General features: G+C 38.5%; 1 protein-coding gene across 7 annotated transcripts in view; it reads right to left on the bottom strand.

The window, feature by feature from the left end:
- ARHGAP21 (Rho GTPase activating protein 21) overlaps nucleotides 1–23,857 on the bottom strand; it is a 115,613-nt gene that overhangs the window by 54,190 nt on the left and 37,566 nt on the right. For all 7 annotated transcript variants that reach the window (XM_082287535.1, XM_082287534.1, XM_082287540.1 and 4 more), the window contains exons 3-4: nucleotides 13,385–13,567; nucleotides 7,518–7,542 (exon numbers count right to left, since the gene is read on the bottom strand). In XM_082287535.1, coding sequence (XP_082143661.1) covers nucleotides 7,518–7,542; nucleotides 13,385–13,567 — 208 coding nt within the window. The remainder of the gene's footprint in view (nucleotides 1–7,517; nucleotides 7,543–13,384; nucleotides 13,568–23,857) is intronic.

Raw genomic sequence — 23,857 nt, 5'->3', positions numbered from 1 at the left:
TGATAAGAAACTGGAAAGTCCATCAAGTTGTTCTTTCCTGTATCAGTTTTGTAAGCACACAAATATTTCCAGCATGAGTAAATGGTCACCAGTCAGGATAAACTGAAAGGCAAGTTTTCATTCAGTCACTAGTGTAGTTTTGCTAACAGAACAACTAAAATACTCCTTGCAGTGCGATAACTCCCTTCAATGATGTTATCAAATGAAAACAGAACTTCCGAGTAAGCAAACAGGTGTCTGAACTTCTAATTCGGAGATTCAGCATCATTAGAAACAAGGAAATAAAAATAAATCCCTGTATATAGAAGGCTCAAGGCAAAAATTAATTGGCTTAAACAAGGATAGTATGGAATCAGGAGAGTCTTAATACTAAAGTCCTTAGTCTAGATAACCAACGTTAAGAAAAAGTAGTCTGAAGAAGCACAAACACCTGTAAATCAAATGCAAGACAAGTATCAGTTTATTGCAACATTTTTCCAAGCCAATATAGTTTTCATAATTCTATGCAAATCTTCTAATTAATCATAAACTACATGCCACCTTCAATAACCAGTGAGATCACAGTGAAATCTACAAAATACAATTAGTGTCTTGTTTTAACTTTTGTTCAAATGACTGCAAAATAAAGACTTTATTTATAACACATATCATTAAATCATTTAAAATCTAACCTTTATACTACCTGGATCTACAAGCTGAGACTTCAAGTCAATAATGCCTTCACAGTCTGACAGGAGAAAGCAAGTCTCCCATTGCTAAGTTACAAGGAAATTTTCCTGACAAATGTTTAAGAGGCCAGAAGTGGGTGGCAGAGTGGCATATGTTGCACTAGCAACTCTCACACTTACAAAACAATAGAATTCAAACATGCTCTCCCTAATAAAAGGGCATATTAAAAAAAAAATACTACTGCTTTTAAACAGAACAGTAAAATTAAGACTAGTTAATATTTAAAACTGACTTACATGTGGGGGCTGATATTCAGCAAACCTTCTCCTGACTCCCCCAAACTTGACACAAATTAATTTTATCTAGGTGCCAATTCTATCTTAATCCCCTAAAAACATAGTTTGAAATACAGCTGATACAAGGAACATAACTAGTATTATATCAAATGCAGTAACCATGACTCAGTTTTTACACTACTCCTTACAGACCAGACAGTATCACTGTACTGCTTTATGATTCACCTGGAAAACAAAATGACATGGCAGAAGTTATGCTATCAAATCTACCAACACATTACAACCTAGCAACAAGCACTTCACTTCTCTGAAGTCATTAACCTTTTGATATAAAACACAGACTAAAACATCTGAGTCATGAAGACTACAAAAAGGACAACCTTTACATTTGGAATAGGAAAGAAAAAAAGGAAAAAAAAAAATCTCATGCTAAAGTGCTACTGCTAGCAGAGCTCTTCCTTTCTTTTTGACCAGAAGAGCACAAAGCAGCAAGTGTTGGGACACAGTATAATACATACTTTCTTACAAAGTCTCTCCAAACTAGCCACTGCTTAAAAATATGCCATTTATCCTCTTCCTCAAGGGGGGGGGAAAAAAAAATCTTCTGCTCAGGACAGCTGAACTGTGCTTAGAAGTCCTCGTAACACAGGGATTCAATAAAGTCTACTGAGGTTTGTAAAATAACCTTTTGCAGAACATTTTTGCTCCTAGCCCTATGCTCAGCAGACAGCAAAAGGATGACTTTCACTTTTCCATTTAAGAAACCAGCCCCATGAAACACCTCAAATCAGTCAATTAAGACAGGCTCTTATGTACATCTTTCTCTGACTTAAGGAGGAGGAACATTCCTCTTGAGCACAAAGATCTGCAAGTATGCTTTTGGGCATCCAAAGCATTTGACCTCCACTGCTTCAACAATGCTGAGTGGCACTGATTCTTGGGATGTCTTTCAGGCAAAGGGAGGGGAACAGATACAGCAGGGCAAATGCTTCAAATCGATTACTCAGTCAAAAACCTGTTAATCATTTCCCAAACTACTCAAAAAGAGAGTGCTGAAAGTACAGCAAAACTTACATTTATTAACTGAGATTTCATATAATTAAATATAAATCACAAACCTGTCAGGATTAGATCTGACTGAGGGAGTCCAACTAAAGATAATTCTGCATATTATAATCTGCATACTGAATTTCATACATAGTAAGCATTTCTCCACTAGCAATTCACTGTGGAAAAGGAGCCCAAAGGTCTCGGCCCAGCCCCAACAGAGCTTATTTCACCTACTGTCAAGCACAAAGCAACTCAACTGAAAAACACTAGCTGAAATACAGGGCCAGGGATGAGCCTCTGAAAGAGGATGATAAGTAAATTAGTGCTCTTGAGTCATTTAGCAGAGAAACACCTGGCATTCAACACTCTAACACAGGAAGAATACACTCTTATTTCTCAAAGCACCTCTGGCATTTTGATTAGGCAACTCCAAGATGGTATTTCTTATTTTGCTTACTTTTCTGTTAAACCACTTGACTCAACCTGATCTTCATGCCAAGGTAGGGGAGAAGAAGAGAAAATAATTTGGCAGTATTATAATTTGGAAAATTATAACACAGTTTCAACTTAGTTACAAACTCTCCAAAACTGTGTTTTCTCATTGCATTATTTGCCATTACTATGACTTTATTCAATTCTCTCAAATCTCAAATAAAACCTTTTCAAGTTTAAAATTTAATCTATTATTAGTCTAGAGGATTTACTGTAGTCCTTAGATAAGCATAGAGCAATACAATTTTTATCTGTTGTAATGAACCTACGGACTCTCCCTGAAATCCTTTGAAATCACACTTCACGTTTTTATTAGAAGTCAAAGATGATTTGAACTCAATAGAAATCAGTGAAAAAACACACACGTGACAAGCTGGAAGACGAATCCAGTAGACATTCCAGATGTACTATAAGAGAACAAGGAATGCACAGGCTCTGGTCTCAGTAGAAAACTAAGTGAGCCCTCTTTTAGCATTCCCAACATTTAGGTGTTAAAAAATTAACTTGGATAAAAAATCCACAGAAGAGGGCAATTTACTGTCGCACTATCCTAAAGTATTACTGTTACATACCTCTTGCCTCTTACTCCTAATTCTACCTTGGACTGTATCGTCCCAGCCATCTATGACCTTTCCAAATGTTTGCTTTCATATTCATTCTCTTGTTCCTTACCTACCTTGTTCCCATCATCACAGGCACAATATGTTTATTTCATAACAGATCGAGCCAATAGACCATGATGTTAAAAACCATGGGATTAAATTAAATCCTGGGAGAACACAAACTACATTACAGAAATCAACAGTCTGTTAAAAGAAATGAAACATTAAAAACTCCAGGCCTTATGTAAGCAGCAGTAAGGAAAAAGAAACTTTTCCTGCATTTATTCCACCCTGCCCTCAAAGGCTCTACCCTGTTCAAAGCAGACTTGCACAGAGCTGAAGAAAGCCAGGTAATAAATTGCAACTATTTAGTGTAGACAATTGAAGGGCAGAAACTTCAGTACATACTTAGGCACATTAAAAAATAATAAGCCTGGTGATAAAATTTTAATGTTGTAGAAATCCCAATGAAATGTCTGAAGTCTCATTAACAAGTGCACACTGGGTCTCTACAGAAAAGGACACTGAGTAATATATTTAAGTTGTCTTTCATTTTTATGGAAAAAGGAGCTCCTAGTTGCTATAGCTACTTCTACATAGAAATAGAGACAAAAGTACAAAAAGCAAGAACATCATACTAAAAAACAAAAGACACTGGATTATAATGATACTAGATTCCCAGGTACCGTGTTAGACAGAAAATATCTTAGTTCTATTGAAAGATAAAATTTCTTTCAGTCTGTTTCTTTATGCTTATCCACTGTTCACTTTAATCATGATCACTAAGCCAAACTTTTTTAAAGGAAAGCATGTTTTAGGACAATATACAAGGAACTACCTTCATATGTACAAAACTTGTATTTTGGCATCCACAGTTTTAAGTAATGTTTGAAGGACAAGAAGATACAGAATCATACTAAGTGCACAATCAAATGGCATGAAGTTTTTCTCCAGCACCACTCATCACATGTTGACAGTGCAAGTTTCTAATAAGAATGCTAGGTTTTTAATAGGTATGGGTATTTTTCACTTTGGCTCCAAATATTCCTAATATGCTCTCCTGGAAGACTTCTACCTGTGAGATTCCACTTAAATAAATGAGTATTGAAATAGGGCAACTCCAAATAATAGGAAGGATGCCAAACTCATGGCAAGCTGTCCTCAAAACACACAAAACAAATACTCCAAGTTATTTACTGGAGTAGTAACTCCAAGAAATACATAATACAGGCTGGTGAGTATAACAGAGACCCTCTGGAAAACAGTAGAAGCTGATAAAAGTTTCCAACCAGTGACCAAAGAATCCACTGTGGAAAATCTGTACCTTCTGATAAAACACACCTGCTAGAGAAGCATTTCAATGACTTGTCTTAAGATCAACAAACTGGAGCAGTGAAAGTATAAAAATAACTGAAAAATTTAAAATAATCACTACAAAATATCTGGGGTAAATCTGTTGAGTTGCCCTTCCACCATATAACGGGGTGCTAAAGTCTCCCACAAGGAGCACTACATGCATATGTGAAGCCTACACCGCTTGTCCGAAGAAAGCCTTGGCTACTTCTTCCATCAGAGGGCAGTAGCAGACACCCACGAAAACACTGCCCACAAATCCTGACCACAGGCTCTAAGCCAGCTCCCCATCCATCCCAAGCCAGGGCTCCTTGCATCCCTGCTGTTGTCTCACAACTGGGCCACAGAGGCAACTTGACCTCCATGGTCTCCCATCCTGTTCTTCCCAAAGTACCTCTACTAATCCACTGCAGCATCCTGGTCCTCTCCCGTGAGATATCCCACCAACCCTCTGTGATGTGTGAGTGTGCAGGGGCCTCAGAGAGCTCCTGAAAAAGGCATGAGAGCTCCATGATGTTGTTCTGTAGGCTCTCTCTTCTTCATGTGCATACAGTTAAGGACGTCCCCTTCTGTCCCAGCTGTTGACCATATGATGTCTCCTCCTCACAGCATCCTATCTCTTTTGCCTGACAACCCAATCTTGCTTTTGGGCCATCATCTTCCTCCTGTGTCATTCCCAGTTTAGAGCTTGCCTGGACAAATTTGCATTACCTTTCACTACAAATGCTTTGAAACTTTACTGCTTACCAAAAGGAAGGTTAATGCAAGCCAGGAGCTTGATCTAACCATATACTAAAATTCTATACCAGAACCTAAAATCATACAAAAATATTGCTTTCACTATTAGAACACATCAAACAGGGTACCTGCTTTTATCTTCTGCCCTCTAGACTTAATTAGGTGTTTTGATCCTTTGGAAAAATATTCAAGTGCTCTCAATGAAAGGTAATAGCAACAAAGATGCTTTTCTCCACACTTGCCTAGTCAAATATATAAATGCTGAATTTGATAAAAACCCCTCATCTTTAACAGGTAAGCTAAATCCATGACAAGAGCAAAGCATAAAGGGCAGGTAACTATTAACTTTCACTGAAAACTGATAGAAAAAAAGACACTTCTGCACTGGCACACACTGCTTCACAAAAACGAAATGCTTGGATCCCCTTAGCTTAGTCTTTCAGAGAGGAAAGCTCAAGCGAATTAAGTGAATTTTCATGTAGAAACTTCAAAGGAAAGTGTTTTTCAATAGGGTGTTTTCAGTTAATCCCGGCAGGGCTTCGCAGAGGCCGGTTTTCCCACTTTCGCTGCAATGCAGGAACCCGCCACCAGGTGGCTCCGGCGCCCGGCCCCGAAGGCGCAGCTCCCACCGGAGCGGCTCCATCCCGCGCTCCAGTGCGAGGTGCTCCAAGAACCCTGAGATAATCCTGCATAGAATTTCTAGCCTACCTGCTGCTGCTGAATAAACACCACTTTTGCGAACATGCAAAATGATATGTGCGCTTTTCATGATTTTCTCCTCACAAGCTGCCTACTGCCCTTATTTGGGAACAGGAACAACCTGCAGCAGTGTAAACAAAACAGTTTCATCCCCCGTATGCCCCCAAAGATCATGTCAAATCCTGGAGAAAAGTGTCTAACAGACTTTGTCCCATTTTGCTATTTTTAAAGGTTTAATACACAAAAATGGCGGGTTAAGTTCTACTGACACCTCACAGCCATTTCTCCTCTTTTCAGGGGGACAAGTCCAACCTCCTCTCCTTCATGAGAATGCTGTTAACTTCCAAAGAATTTGTGCACTCTGATCTGTATTTCAATGTATACAACATACTACGGTGCTATAAATAAGCAATAGCTGAGCTGTGATTCATAGGTTTAGAAGCTACACAAAAAATTTTCATGAAGTCATCTTTTTTCCACCTTCACAGGTCTCATAGCGAACCAAATAAATATTTCTTCGCTGCTGTTCCTCTACTGAAAAATAGCTTTCAGATAACATTTTAGAAAACTGACCTACATTACATCTTTAGCTGCCTGAGTTCTGCCTGTGAGAACGAGAATACCACAGAACTTCTCAAGATCACAAGTGGTGTCTTCCATACTGGTTTGGCACAGAAGATCAACTCCCCTTCCCTTCCTGAAAGAATCTGCCTTTTTTCCATTTGTATGTCAAAACAGATAAAGGATGTTTCAAGTTTGGGGAGCGATAAGAAGTAGGAAAAAATTAACTTCTCACTGTTTAACATGCAGGTGATGACAGCTGAGTAAAACTAGGAGGATGAAATGGATGTATCCATCTGCTTCCAAAAGAAAAAAATAAGAAAGTTCAAATATTCATGTTTCCCAGAATGCTTCTAATACATCACAGCTACACAAAGAAAATGGAAACAGGAGTTCAGACATACCTTCGTCTTCCAACTGAAGGAGGTATTTAAGGTACACTGAAAGCAGGTACCATGCTTTGCTGCAATCATAACCCACCAGCAGAAGCAGCACTCAGCCCACACTGTCCCCAGCTCTGGGCAGCCCCATCAGCAGTGAGCTGCACTGCCCCTGTCAGGCAGAGCACCAGGGGAACCCCACACAGTGAAGGTAATCATCCCACTGCCCCCTGTACCTCGCCATCATGACACACTGGGAAAACAGAAAGTGGGACTGGGTTCCCAGTCTGAAAACCCAACTTCCTTGAATCAACATGTTTTTCACCCTTTTAAGGAAACAGTAAGATATCGGCAAAATAGAAGCATGGATGAGAAAATAGCTAAATACCAAAGACAAATTTAAATTAACTGGGATGGAGATAGAGCATAAATTTATAAAAAATAAGTTCATGTGTGAATTAAGAAAGAAAGCAGACATAGGCAATGTGAGAGGGAGAAAGCTATGAAAATGGAGGGGAACTGACTGGCATAATCTAGAATTAAGTGACTAATCAATGAGCTTGATGCTCACACTGAAGTGATTTTAAATTTCAAGCTCTTAGTTAGCAATTCAAGTCTATTACACACCTGAAGCATTCAATATATTGGATCTGTAAGAGAGTAAAAACAAGACATACCTTGTCTATTCCCATTCTCTTCATCCTAAAGAGGAAGAAAGAATGCATATTAAAAATTCAATAAATGGAAAAAAATGCATAGGCATCTCTAAGATACAAAGACTTGAAGTGAACTAGTAAGGTTAAAACTGTATTTTGGTACCTCCTACTTTCTCCACAACTATTCAACTTAAAGAATTAAAGCTTTTGTTCTGAGAATGTAGAATAATAGCTATTTTAAAAACAACAACTAAGCACAATCCTATGAAACATCCCCACAGAAACAACATGAACATCATTATGTGGAAACAAATGTACCAAACCCCATGAAACACTGCCATGAAGCCTCATACTGCACTGCATGTTGTTGGAAGCATGTTTCACCCGAAAGCCAGGCAGGAAAGGTTACACTAAAATCATCTCAGGATTCAGAGCTACATATGCAAGAGATACAAAATATTTTGTAAGCAGTATCTGAATATGCTTCCTGAAATTTGAAATATCAAGTTTGTTTTGCCTTCAGTACTACTAAGGAAAAGTATGTACCCCAAACACTATTTAGCAACAATCTTGAAGAGTCTCCTTCTGCACACTGATCCCAAAAATCACACAACTGGAAAGTACTGGGGGAAAATGGCATGCTTAAACTAAAAAAAAAAATATCACCTAAGTTACATTCTTGTCAATATTTTGGTATGAAGAGCATGGTTAACCTTCTCTACAAAATTCTACCCTTTAAGAAGCAAAATTATCTAATTAGGAAAATACCTGCTTGCTTTCTAAACTGTAGCCTTCATAGAGTAATAAATATTAAATCAAATACAATTTCTGAGACTAATAGGTAGGATTTGAAAAATATTTCTAACTATTCACCTCAGCTAATTAGAACAGCTTTGTCCTGAAGGAAAGAAGGAGCAAGGAAATGACCATGGAAATAATTGTCACCTGGATATTTCTTCCTACTTTTACATGGACTAATTCCAAATTTCTAGGTATTTTGCCTTTAAAGAAAAATCACTATGTTTTTCAAATTAAATAAGCTCAAAGCAACTACAAACTGCCCTGAGCAATCCATTCAAGAGAGAAAGACTTAAAGAAAGAGAAGAAGTAAGACCCAGGTAAGATCATTATATATTGATGAGGAAGAGGCAAGTCTGTCCAAGGTGCAATAAATTTCTTACAAGACATACAAAAGTTCTGCTGGAACTTTGTAAGACATTACAGAAAGATAACTTTAAGGAACAAAGAAATAAAGAATAAAAGGACTCCCTCAAACCTGAAACACTAAGTTATAAAAATCTAGCACATATTCTACTTTTTAAAAGACATGATATATCATTCCCACCCAAACAGCGTATCTCTATGTTGGACAGTCCTGCTCTACACTTTGGTAAAAATGGCACACTAAAAGGCAAGTACCATTGACTGCTTACTCTTGAAGCCCTGTAACAGTCAGTTGGTTCTGAACTACAATCAGCAGCCAAGAATTAGACATGGAACTTCTGCATGTTTTGAGTTGTGGCTCAATCTGTCAAGTGAAAAAACATCTTTAGGACTTTAAATATTAGAACTCATAGTCTGAAAAATCTGGGTTACATGTATGGGAGGCTATTTGGTTTGATGCTATATAACAAACAATTCTGAAGAGAAGATTTAGCCAAAGTAGAAATGCCATAATTTATGAAACACTGCAGTGGGTTTGTCAGTTTGTCACTGGCCATGCAAAGTTCTGTTATCAAAGACAGCTGCAAAATATTCGTTTTTCATGGTATCAAGCCAATGAGATCAGGCCTTGAAAAATGGAATGAATGCTTTATAACACAAGTGTTTTGAAACAAGCTTTCCCTCCTACATTCACCCGTTACACGTGGCAAGATGTCAGCATATGCTGCATCCAGACCCGTAGAAAAGGTTTTCTTTTACAACTTACTTGCTTCTCAGACAAATGAACTTGGGAGAACAAACTTCACATGCAAAAACAACGTGTTTCTAACAAATTCCAATAAACACCTGATGTTAAAGGCATTATGCAACACTTGCTTTTTGCAATGCTAGCTTAAGAAATCTTCCACACACTCCAAATTCACTTTCTTAAGGGAAAGGAGGCATGGGAAGCAAGGACGATATATAAATGGGTTATTCCTGAATGTGCAGCTATTCCCAGTTTGGTGTGTGTTCCCACAGAAGCACAGTCAAGTACTTTTGCCAAAACGAAATGTGTTAAACCACAGCCTCCATTTCCAAGGTCATCTTTCACACTGTCCTTCACACAGGGCTGTCCCTCCCAAGAGACCTACCAGACAACAGTTTTTTCCATAACCTATCACAGTGTTTATAAGTTAGTTAATTAAGACCAATTACAATGAGAAACAGACCCTTGATTTGTACTTAAATAGCTGTTTTATGCAGGAACCATGAAAAGATAGCAGAACTTAGCAAAATATCCCGAATTTGACCTAGACTGAAGTACTACATACATAAGGAATGCTAAAATAATTAGATATATTTTTATTATACATATATATAATAAAAATATAAAGAATTTAAATACAACATACTAGCACTCCATTTTAAAATATGCAGAGACACTTCCCTGAATTGATCATAACCAATCATTTTCACATGGGGAAAGGGTGTCACAAAACAAAAAAAGAAAAAAATATCACCTGAAGTACTATTAGGTGTTCATGTATCAAGATAAGTGTGTTTTGGGGCTCAGAGCAGTCACCCAGGTCTTGGAGGCAGATCTGCCTAGATCTCCTTCCTTGCAGCGAGATCTTTGGGACAATAAATGAAAAGGCTTTCCAACTGAACAGAAGTTTTATTTTTTAACAACTAGAACACTGAACTCAAAAATTTAATGGCTCAACACCTCCAACACACCTAGACAGAAAACAGACTACACATTTTATAAAGTAATGCCCACCCTCCTCCACTCAATACATCCTCTGGTGTGCAGTTCTTTGCTTCCAAGAAAATTCACCTAAGTGGCTTTCCAAGAAGCAGCATCCCCCAGCATGTAAAAAGCTTATCTTTCAATTCCCATGGAATATACAGCTCTGGTGTGATCTTTACCACACCCTGCAGGCTAAGAACATTATGCTCTACGTCCTGGAGATGCCACTGTTCTCCCCTTGTGAAGAATCTTGTCCTCCTCTTCCCAGAGGATTCCACAGCTTTTTCAAACACAGAAACCACAAGCAACAGGAACAGAACTTTGAATGGAAATATTTTCACTAGTATTACTGAATTGGAACCTACAGTAGGTATTAAAAAAAAAAAATCAAGAACATATATATCCACAAAGAATGTGGAAAGATTGTTTGAAGGAAAGTACTTTTAGACACTTTTCTTTCTCTTCACTATCTCTACTAGTTTATGGTGATTTGTAAAATTTAAGAGATCATAGGGCAGGCTTACCTTGGGGGAGGGGAGGAATTAAATCCAACAAAATTAAAGGAGCTAGAAATGCTTTACACCCTGGGGTAGCAGTAGAGACTTCTGCATTGATCTAGAGGGGCAGCACCAGCATCACATTGACACTTGTGATAACAAAAGGGCTGTGGCTCTGAGAAACAGGTCAAGGATTGAGTGACTCCAGCTGTTATGTCAAGGGCATCTTCAACATCCAGTTGTAATCTGTGTCTTACATCAGCAGTGGCTGCATTCTCAAGTGTGAAGGAGGGACAAGGCTACTACAAGATTCAAAACAGTCAAAAAACCGAATCATATTCATCATTGTTATACTGTCTCTGAGGGGTGCAAAACAAAACATCTGTGACTTCTGAGGCACCTACAATTTTGATCAATGAGGAAAGTGAGAGGAATGATACTTGAGCTTACAGTTGATGACAGAGACTGTAATTAGCTGGTAACCTTATCTGATCAACGATCCTATTGAAGAGCTGAGAAATCAGATTTCCTCATATTAGGATCAGGCTGACAATAGGTGAATTTCATTCTTTCGTACCGTAACTTAGGTACATAGATTTCCACAAAAGCCACATTATGAAGACTTTTAAGTAGTAATTTGGAAGATCTGTTCTTTTTTTTTGCTTCACCTCATGGACATTTAAAAGAAGAAAAGAGAATGTAACTGTTCAGTTTAGTTTAGAGAAGTGCAGACCAGGGCTCTGTCCAAATGAACCTTACCATCTTTACATGTAACTGAATCCATGAATAATGGTGTTACATTATCCAATCATCCCATCATTTCCTTTTCAAAAACAGACAGAAATAGGAATGAATTAACCAGATTCTAACATGTCCAAGAAGAAACAGAGAAAAAAATTAAGAAGGCATGAAGATCTCTCTTGCAGAAAAAGAGGGAGTTAGAGCTTCAAGAGAAGCCTCGAGATTTACAGGTGTTAGGCTCACTACGAACTGCTTGGGTCTCTCAGAAACCATCAGATATGAATGAGAGAGGAAGAGAGAAGAATTTCTTTTTTACAATGTCCTTCCCTTGTGCCTGTCTCCCTTCGCATGTGAGAAACATACTGACTCCCTCAGAGACATCTAGCTATGGCTTTTTTCCAGAACATATCCAGTCACTTCTTAGTTAAGGAGGTTAACCTTGCTCATGCTGTTTATTTTCACCGTCAGCACCAAGAGGGGCTCTTGTTGAGAGATGCTAACAAGTGCATGTAATTTGTTCTGCTCAAGGCTAAGGATTCCCCACCCTTCTTCCTCTGTTTCACACTAAATTCAACCAGAGACTGCTATTACCTGTTCTCAAGGACAGAAATGTTAGGATCACCTGATACTGCTAATAGCTTCACTTCCATATAACTTCAGTCACTCCTGTCAAGGAAAAAATTTGGGCATTCAAGTGGGGGCTGAATAGCTGAAGTTAACTGGAAAATTGTGCCAACTTTCTTCTGCAAATCTTTTTCTACTTCGAAAGAAATCTTACAGCTACCAAGGACAGGCAAAGACAGACAACTTTATTGGAAGACACCTGCAGAGACACAAGTCAATTAACTTCATGCTCCTTCCCAAAAGCTTCAATACCCATTCCCCAGCTTGGTAAGAATTTGTTCTTCTGCCTAACTGGAAAAGCAAAAGCAAAACTGAGGGGTAGCAGGGCTCATGAATACCATTACAGTTGATGCCTTTAAAATGAGCAAGTGTTATTTGAACTCTCTAGGAAACACCCCCTCTCGATTTTCAAATTCCTCATTATTAAATGGACTTTTTCTCAACACCACATAGTACAGCAGCTTTCAAAAGCTTCAGACACATAAGAGAACATGTACACTCTTTGAGCAAGGAAGACCAGTTAGCTACTTAACATTTAGATCTTCTTGTTTTAAATAACAAAAATGTAAAATACTTTAAGAAAGTTGTCTTTTAATGTAGGCCTATATATAGCTTGTATATATTTGTCTTTTGACTAATGGAGAGCTGCTCTTTACAGCAGAAAGAATGTAACATAGAAACACAATCTTTCTTTCTAATGTACATTGATTTTAGGATACTCAGTTAGAAACTAAGGCAAACTAATTCTTCTTCATCTCTTAGTGTGATGGTGTGACAAACTTCAGTTTGGGGGGGAGGGGAAAAACAACAACAAAGAAACCCAAACATCAAACCCTTGAAAATTAAATCTACACTTTAGAAGAGGTACGGACTAATTAATGACACTGGCTTTGGGTAAAAGAAGAATCTGTACAGATAAATACTTTCCTGTTCTGCAATGACCACTGCTCTTACCCATGATACAAATATTTTTAACTGACTGACATAGTCAATTCCATTTTATTGGAACAGGTCAGCAAACAATGCCATGAATCCACCCACCTTACAAGGGATCTTTCAAGTAAGCTGGATTTTTGACCCTAAAAGGTACAAGGCTTTATAAAAAGTGCTTTATTATTAATTCCACTTACTTTAAAAGAAAACTGAACCGCAGATTCTGGAGGGTAAACTATGAAATGTCTTAAGGTGAAGCCAAAACCCTGAGATGTCCTCCTTAGCACGACAGTTTTAGGACCAGGCCAAGAGAAAGTTTCTTCCTCCTCCGATGGTGATATAGCTTCACTCTGCTCTTTTCCATCTTTATTTTTTGATGTCTAAAATAGAAAAAGATATGCACAGAAGTTTTAATTTGGATCATTGAAAAATAAAAAGAAAACAAGAGTAAGAGTTCCTAAACATTCCTGTACACTTGAAAATAGAATTTCTCCCCCATAACCAAAATAACTTGATGATCACTAGTATTTTCAAATGTGTACTCCAAAGCAGCACCCCTTACACCACTGCACCTCTGGTCATCTTGCACACAGAATAACACTTAAATTTTAAATGAGGTTAGATATTTTAAAAGTCAACATTCAACAATGAAAGACTTGAATGAACCACAAGAAATGCGTACAGCTTGCATGTTTTATTTGCCTTCTATTTACAGACTATTAGAGATGTGACTTCTGGGACCCCGTTTCTGGCTGTGCTTATCTCACACACACATGTACAAAACAAACTTCTCCTTCCCTCACAATACAGGCATGATTTTCTTGACTAATATCTCCTCACTTAATGTAAATAAAACAGAACATGCAATTGGTTAGGCTTCCTCAGCAAGACATTTTCCTCTAGTCGTATCTATGACCTCACCTTTGCTTTTTCCACCCTTAGCTATTTTCTCTGAACTTTCACTATGCAAATTCTAAACACAAACATAAAAAAGTCTCCTTTCCTTTTACAGTCCTACTGCAATCCTTCCTCTCATGCAGAAATAAACAATCTTGGGTGGGTTTTTTCTTATGGCTAATTTTATATACCTATGACTCAAGAAACATATTAAAATATTTATCTTCTCAGCCTTATATAAAATCTTCCATTTCAACTTTCAAAGTGAGTGCCACACCAGCACTCAAAGGCAGGAGACACAGAGAAAGCATGCAAAATCCTATGACCCTCCTCTAAAAGATTCTAGTTCAATGATGCGTGAAACAAATTTAGATACCAGAGCCTATAGCCTATTCAAAGGGTATTCAAACAGAAATAATAGTCTTCTTGTCCTCCAGTAGCTCTGCTGCTGTGGCTCAGCAACTGGCTGATGTGTGTCAGAATTTACTGCTTGGTTTTCTCCCTGTCCTACTCCAAAATGATCTCTTTTGCTTCAGTCTTAGAGCTGGAACCTCAAACTGCAGCGCTTGCTGGCAAGGTGGGCTCAAACAACTCCAACCAAAATCTACAGAGAAGACAGAGCATGCCCACTCTAACCACAATGAGAGCAACACGTGTTATTACAAGAAAAATAGTGCAGCTCCTTGGTAAGAGCTAATCCACCAGAACAACATTTTGCATTCAGGTACGTAAAACACAATGCATTTGTCCACAGAAGCTACAGTTTGCCCTCAGAAACCCCCATCTTGCTATGTCCAACAGGGAGAACCAGCAAGTACTAGCCAGTGCTCCAAAGACCAGCCTCCCTACCTCCAAAAACCCTGTTTTCAGCAAGAAAAAAACCATACAAATCGAGAAGGGTCTTAACACTACAGCCAAGCCAAGAAATGGAGCTGCTTCAGAAACAAGAAAATATGGAGAATCCAGAGCAGCCTGACAGGATTCTGCTCTTCCAAACAGCCTGGAAGAATTAACAGCAGATTTTGGAAAGAACAGTTATAAATATCAAGGACTCAGTCTCAGCCTAGTCTGTCCTCATCTATCATCTTCATTCATGTTTTAAAGTGTTAGTGTGAAACCGAGAAGACTATGCAATTAGATGACTAATGAACAAAAAATTAGTGAGCACTGCAGAACTGCCAAGAATGAGTGGCTTGAGTTTGAAGTTCAAACAATGAAAAGATTAGGGCAAAATTTACATAATCCTTTAGCCTAAGGATGGAGTTTGTTACTGAGGTGTTCCCAACCACTCTGTTCAGCTTCTGAACACAACAGCGTTTTATCAGTTCTGCACAAATAAGTGTCGCTTTTCAGGCTTTCAATCTCAGGACATAAGCAGAAATTGGAGCCAGCAAGAACATTTTGATCCTAGTAAACTGGCAAAAGAAATAGCTCCTAGTAAAAAAAATATCACTGGCCTCTAAAAAATGACAGTGATTTCCTCCATCAAGTGACTCACAGCAACCCATCTATTTAATATTCCCTTGCAATCTTTTGTTTCTCCTCTCAGGAGAGCAGGCAATGCATGATGCAAAGTTTCAAATGATCCAACAACCACAGATATTGAAAAATGTCCATAAGCAAATACCCACAGTTAGAAATAGGTAAACAGCAAGCTTAAATGTAGCACTGAAAAATCTAAGTCTTAAATATACTTCCATCTTTTTTCTAACAAAAAGCTCCTTAATTAGCCAAAAGGTAATTTTAGTATGTGTAACAACTGATCACTGTAAGTTACATATAGAAATACTGTAACCTCAGTTCAAAATAGAGCCATACAGAGAACTTCACTAGCTTTTAGAAACAGGAGTTGCAGCATTTCAGTGTAGCAAGAGAACCTCTAATTTCCTCGTAATTTCATGCAAACTTTTTGCATTCACAGAAGTTACTGAACTATAAGTTATTCATAAACCCACAGTCAAATAATTACTTCTTGAAAGAGCACACCAAAAGGGAAAGGTGAACTTCATGCCAACCTTGGACCCCCCTGCAAGGTCTGACAACAGGGTAACAGAAAAAGCCAGTATCAGTAATAAATGTGAGATACGTTCAGTAATAGCAACTTTCAGCCACCACTACAAACAAGCAAGAATCTGATTTATAAAGAGAGTCAACATCTGTTGAGTAACCCTGTGACACTTCCAACCACAGAACACACACCAGAATATCCCTTGCCAGAAAAAGCTTTAAAAAGGAACAAGAAGATTTCTCAAAAACATAAACAAAACAAGGATGCAAGACAGCAAGCAAGAAACAGATGATGTTTAGCCCAGCAAGTACACACTACTGAAGGCAAAGTCCCTACACAGTTTTCCTTGCAAATCAAATATTAAGTTACAAACACATAAGTATCTCCTATCCATAAGGGAATCTGTATTTTGGGTAGAGTCATTTGCATTACAAGGGATGAAAAATGAATGCTTCATTTTCATATAAGATCTAACAAACCAAAGGTTATTGAGCCATATTCCTTACTGAAGATCCGTATGTTTATTTCTCTATAGACTCAGTCCTCAAAATCGAAGTCAGAATGCATACAATCGAGTTCAAGGACTGAAGAATCCCAGGCTACTAAAAATGATTCAAACATCATTTCCCTTGGGAATTTTTCATGCAAGGTTTCTGAACAAAGTATCTCAATGCATTATTTCCTGTTCTATGCAATTGCAAGGACACACAACAGATGCTTAAGTGCATTGTAAAATGCATACCTTGTTTTTAATATTGTATTTAACCCTTCTTTCTAAGCAATGAAAGCATCCATGAAAAATCAGCTAGCATCATAAAAAAACTACATGAATCACTGTCAGCTTAACATGCAGTAACAGAATTATGTAAAATTGCTAAGTAGCATTAATGTTTGTAAATATTATTTCCAATTAAAAATAAGTCTCAAAGCAATAGGTTCCCATTATATCAGTCTGAAGTAACAACTAAAAAAGCTAATACACCCAACCTGCATGTTCTCTAAAGCCCCTCTAATTTCTAATCTTCTGATCAATTTACATACCTGTACTGTACAAGCTAAAAATCCCTAAGTGACAGTCATAGGCAACTGCAATCAAAGTTATCAATAAAGAACAGTTGTCTTGACTACCTAAACAAATAGGTATGGTCCAAGTTCCAAACACTGTCTTCATAGGTGAAAAACGGTGAACACTAGAAATAATTGATATATTCCACTATCGATTCTGGAAAAATCATTCAAGCCCTTTTAAAGTTGGTATGAGCAACCAATTTCTATCTTTATTTTGTGTTTGGTATCCAAACTCGAAATTATTTCTAAAGAAATGGGGCATGGGACTGACATCCAGATTTGCTCCCTTTTTAAACTGTTTTATGTGGTTTTTTACAACACAGAATGCTTCACAAATAAGTTATGTAAATAAAAGTCTCATTGTGGATGTAAGGATTTCCCACACTGCACTTTTTTGAAGCCTAAATCTGTATTTAAAAAACAAACTAAAAACAAACAAACAAACAAAACAGAGAAAAAACAAAAAAAACCCCAACTCCCAAACCAACCAACCAACCTCCCCCACCACCAGACCATCCAGGGGACTTACTTATGAGTACCCCAGTAACAGCATGGAAACAGCCTGTCCTAAGCAGCACCTACTTCAGCTGCACTTAGCAAATGTTCAACTTTTAGCTAGTCTACCAAGAAAAGAGATACCTGATACAGCAGTTCAGCTAGACAGATCTATGCAGAATAGAAAATGGGCTGATGCTACCCAATTTTACTGATTCGACAGCGATCGTTATGATTTTTAGGGCTTTTTATTAACTACTGACATAAGCCAGAGCAAAAAAATATAGTTATTAATCCCTAAAATCTTCCTGAGACACTGACAGGATATTCCAAATGCTCTAATAAATGCTCAGCTCACTTGAAAACAGGAATATTTCTTGTATTGGGTCATTTACTTTCTCCAGTTTTTGCACCCAGTTGCTATCACTTAGCTAACCATCCTGTTAAATATCTGCTATTGCAGAGAAAAAGGCTTTTCTGGAACAGTCTGGCCTTATTTTAATGTGACAATGAAATAGGTTCCTTGAAAAGCTAACAAAGAAGAAATAAAAAGGTCTTTCTGGCTAAGACTACAGAATGTGTAGGAAAAAACCTGCCTATGAGACAGCCACATAAAAGATTATACAACTTTTTTCTGAGATACATTATCTCCATTCTCATTTGCAGTACAGGAAGGTATACCCAGCCTACAGACAGTATTTTATCTTAGTAGCATCTGAGAAGTGGGATCATTCACACAAGGTGTAAATTGAGTCTTTTTCTTTCAGTTCTCAAGCTAATAAACCAAAATTTCAAGGGAAATGGGTCACATTTATAAAGCCAAATACCTTGATAATGTACTGAAACAGTCTAAAGATGCAGTGAGAACTTCTAATGTGTCTTTAAATCAAACTGCAATGTACAAACAGCATCTTGTACAGAAGTTATTCCCAGTTGAAGAAAAGTAATTACTGACAAAGGTAACATTTTAAGTAAATCCATCTTCCAGGTATCCAGCGCACAGCCTTCTTCTAAAAACAAAGAAATTAATTCCATCACTTTTAGCCTTAGGAAATATATTAATTTCTTACTGAAAAAAATGACTGCAAAGAGATCAGCAGGAAAACTGGAACACAGAAAACCCCAAACCCACACAATCATTTTAGGCCTCTGTGTCAAATAACCACTTGTCCAAACTTCTGACTGACTTTTATGTTTACCAAAATTTGTAATCTTGCCCTGAATAGGTGGGATGTTGACAGAGACAGAATTCAGGCAGGAAAGATAACCTCTCAGTAAATATACTGGCAGTGTCCTTCCCTCAAAGAAGTGTTTCATCATTTTATGTCCTTGAACGATGGCTAGACAGTGTAACCAACAATATTCTCCAAACCCACAAGGATGGTCAGAAATCAGTCTGCCAAATTGGTGAGATACGAGGAAATCTATAAAAATCCTAGATGTAAGACTGTGGATGGTAACTGACACCATAAAAAAAGGCATCTAGAATTTGCAGAAAGCAAGAGACGGGGGGAAAAAAAAAAAAAAAAGGAGAAAAACACCAACTGAATATTTAACAGCTGTACATGCTAGACTTGTTAAAACACTCCAAGCTGAATTCCAAAGACGCATGCGGCAGTGCATGCATAATACCAAAGCTGTCCCTTCTTTACTAACATTAAAATTAGCATGCACAGTTAATTAACAAATACCCCAAATGTTTCAGTATTTTGATTGTCAAACTGGAGCATTCGTTTTTGCATGAATGTCACCCTTCACATTAAACAAGCAACAAGGTTAAAAAATTATTTAATAATTATTAAATTATTAATTAACTATTAAAAACATTTATGTATAGATTTAAGCTGATGGCAGGTACATAATAACATTAATTAACTGCTCCTACCTACATGCTCTACCTACTTCAATGCAAAAGTACATCCTTCTTCTTGTCTACCTTTTAGAAATACGAGCATTACTTGGGCATGGCTGAGTGTAATCAACTCCTGTCAAAGTGAACTTTGCCAAGTAGAAATAAATCACTGTGAGTTAAAGATAAAAGTTTCCCTCTATCCAATAATGAGCTGAACTCTCAACATACAACTAAAACGCAATACAGATTCACAGCACAATATACTCAACCTAACAATATTGACCACATATTTACATGATTGCTGACATTCACTATGTGCTGACACACAGTACTGAAATTAGTTCACTCCACTGAGAAAGCCTTTATCTACAGAGTGACACTGAAAGAGTGTTCCCCAAACAGAAAAATTAGGCAGTTTGAGACAGAGATGTACTGAAGCACAGAAGAGGAAAGTGTTTCCTACCCCAGGACATCTCTAAGGATTCCTCTTTGCAGAATGGGCCACAGGGAAATGGATCCCACTCAACAGATCTCTGACTGGTAGCAAAACCCTCAGAGCACAAGACAGACGGTATCTGTCTCCATCCTGTCCACTTCAGGGCTATTCATTTAACAAAGCTGCAAGAAGGACTTGGTTGCTCAGTGCTTGTAACTGCTGAGCCTGTTTTCAGTAGTTACCAAGAGGAGGCTGCCTTGTCATGAAGCACCTGAAACTGGAAATGGAGATGTAAAAAAACCCTCAAAGCTCTGAAGATCAAACAGCTACAGAACCACACTCACCACAAGACAAGATGTGGAGATAAACACAGCCTGAGTCCACATACATAAAACCATCAGCAGATAGCATTAACAGAGACAGATAAAGCTGATCTAGTCAGGGCCCTCACTCTGGGGTCACTGCTGTCTGGTTTTGGAACTGGGGGCACAGCTCCTCTTCCATGCTACAGTTCTTCCTGAAGGGGAGGCTAGGGGAGGTGTGGAGAGGGAAGAAAAAGTAAGGGTTTCCAGAGAAAGACTTCAACTCCCAAACTCTAAGAAAGCATCAGCACTCAGAGTCACCAGGGTTCCCACTCATCTCTTACCGAGCAGGGGTTATGCATGCATGAAGTGCAGGATATTTCCTGAGACACCCCAACAGTAACATTTCTCTTGTATTGCAGCTGAGTGGAATGCACTAAGTGGAAAGGGTAATAGAGGCAAACAAACTGAAGAACTCAACTGCCACTAGAACAAGATCCAAATCCTTTATGACTACAAGTGGAGACTTTTACTACAATTAATAGTTCAATATCAAACAACAGGAAAAGAGAAACAGATTATTAGTAATCACCATAAGACTAAGGGGAAGATTGGCAATGCCATTCCTCCTGTTTGCTGCTCACCTGGGTTGGTGAGGTGGGACCCAAGCAGCTACCTGCAGCAGTGAGGTGGTCTCCATGAGCAGCTCTCCCTCTCTCAGCCCCCTCATGGGTCTTGCTGAGACCCCTAATGAGACAATTCAGAGCAAGGGAAGGCAATAAAAATGTCAGCATCACTTGATGGAGTGACCACAGGTCCAGGTGTGTCCCTCACTGGAGCTCACTTCTTATCACTCTAATGCACCACTATGGCACTAAGCCTGGGTCCTTTTTGGTGGACTAACCAAACTTAATTCAGGCGTATGTTAGGACATAATCCTGAGAGCAAACCTGCCTGTCTTTTATGACTGTGAATCTCACCCAGATGGAATACAAGCCAGTACAGTTCAATAACAAAGGCAGCGGCTGCCTGCCTGCAGGAGAGCTTAGTGAGAATGTCAAATTTTGAGGTGCATCTCAGGACTGAATACTCTAATTCAATAAAATACATAAATCATATCCTCAAACCAAGACCAGGTAAGGAGAAGGGCAACTGAGATGGCAATACATGACTACTCCCAGTGTATGAAGTAAGTGGGAAATCTGCGACCTTTCAAAACCAAAGCATACCCATGCCAGCATGGCAGATGGCTGGGAGGCACAGGGAAGGAAACATGCAATTCTGTCAAGCACCATGCAGGCTTACAGAGCTGGCTTGGGCTTGGAAGGAGGACAGAGGGATGCGTGTTTCTGTGTACTTTCTGCCTACTTCTGTAGTACTACTGTTGTAGTAAATACAGTAATTCAAAGGAGAAACAGTATTTTCAAGATAAAGGATTTCAGTTCTCACAAAGGTCAAGGCATACACAGAAAACAAACAGTAAAAACCTCCATGTGTGCATGTTACTACACAGCTCAAACTTGCCTTACTGCACTCTACTGTCCATGAAAGGCAGCTCTGTAAAGCAGCTGGTGCTCATGTCAGTTTCATCAGTACTCCATGAGACCTAAAATGCAAAGCTGAAGGCTATCTACAGCAAGGATGATCTCAAAAATGTTCCCTCCATGTGTCTGTTCAACTGAAAAGTTTTCAGTTTACCTGGCTCTGGATTAAAAACAGTGACACCCCAAGTGGATCTGCAAACTGAGGCTAGCTAGACATGCTTGCTCAAATGAAAGCAGCATTCAGCTTCCCAGGCCGGGTGAGATTCCGAAAGAGTTCTTCTACTTCAAAGTAGGGAAAAATCCCAACCTACTAAGACTGCCTAGACTTAAAGTAACTTTTTTCTTTTTTCACACAGCACAAGCTCTGGTTTTCTCATACTGTAGTTCTGATAGCTGGACCTTTTGTACAATGCTCTTAACTTCACCAAAACCAAGATCATGTCTGGTATGACTAGTACTCCACCACTTCTTAAACAGGATTTCTCCACACTTAGCCCCAAACCCCTGAATTATCCACAAACAGACATAAACTACCTTCTCAAATCTCCCTTTAAACACTACATACTACCAAATTTAGCATATTTCAATTCATTAATCTACCATACATCTATTTTATTTTTATACACATATATACACAGAGAAAAGTATACTGTGTTGTGTGTGTACATATATACATATATTTGTAGTAGCTTGTACACATCCAAAAAGTGTACTAATTGACTGGGATTCTTTGCAAAGCTAATTAAGTGCACTTCAGATAATAATTTATACTGCCACAGAGTAAAAGCCCATTTCAAGCAACAGCACCAAGAAACAGAGTAAGAAGCATATACTTCACAGTTTTTTATGCAAACTATTTCCACGATGTGTTTTGATTGTATCTTGAATTTTGTTATTCACAACAAACATGGAGTTCATAATATTATATTGTCAGAAAAACATTAACAACAAAGAGAAATTGAGAGCTTCCTTGTTTTCTTATAGACCCATTAGCAAAAGCCTCCCCTCTTAACAGCTACATCCTTAAACTGGAAAGAAAGGAAACATCTGCAGGGCTGGTAGCTAGCACAACAGCAAAATATCATGTGATCTCAATTTAGCTAATTTGAAAATTTTCCTTCTCTGCTTGTTCTGTCACTGCTTGTTAAGAATAGGAAATTCTTTGTCCTCACCTTACAGTGTACTCTGGAAATATCAGAGACAGGAGACAAAGAAAGCATGCTTCTGCTCCTCAGCATTGAAGAAATGTTTGAGGTTACCCCATGCAAGATAAAAGAATCTTCTCAGCAGTCTGACAGAAGTGGTAAGAGCGCCTCGCACAGTCTCCACCTGTCAAGAGCTGCCTAAGACTGCTCCTTTCAACCTATAGGAGTTTTCCAGATCCAAGACTCTGAGCTGCCCCATGACCCACTCTGCTTCCTACAGACAGGGAGAGGGCAGTAAGAAACACCACCTATGTCCCCAGCTAAGTACACTACTGCAAAAACAGGAATGAGTTTCAGTGAAGTTTGTACTCTTTTTGCTTTCTAGAATAACACAGGCTTTACCAAACACGCAAGATACCACATAGCTTTCATTACACTTTCACCACAGTATTACCACAAACCTATTTACACGTGAAATAGCTTTGGTTTCAAGAAAACCAAAACCACTGCACAATGTAAAATCACTAAAATCACCTGCACAGACCCCATTTCAATAACATGATGCACCACAGGTGCATTGAAACTATTACCAGCCCTGAAACTACCGACAGATTTCCTTTGCTTCACAGTGTTTCTCTCCACTGTAGCCAGAGACTGTCTTGAATCAAACAACTATTAACCCCGCAAGGGACACAGTTAAAGTTGACCAAACCACCCACTTTTCCACAGCTTCTCTGTCCCTAGGGCAAACCTCTGTGTTTGGACTAGGCTACTCCAGGATGCAGCTACAATACTGAGTAAGAGCTTTGCTTTTGGGCTGAGCAGTGGGACAGTGGTACATCTTACACCTGCTCTCTATTGAATGTAAGCATTAGGCTGACCTTCTCTTACTGAAACTACTTGTCTTGGGGCGACTACTGAAC

Source organism: Coloeus monedula, assembly GCF_965178545.1.
Source record: "Coloeus monedula genome assembly, chromosome: 1".
In the NCBI taxonomy this organism is placed as follows: domain Eukaryota; kingdom Metazoa; phylum Chordata; class Aves; order Passeriformes; family Corvidae; genus Coloeus; species Coloeus monedula.
Note: the sequence above shows the minus strand (reverse complement) of the source record. Positions and strands in the feature narration are given on the sequence as shown.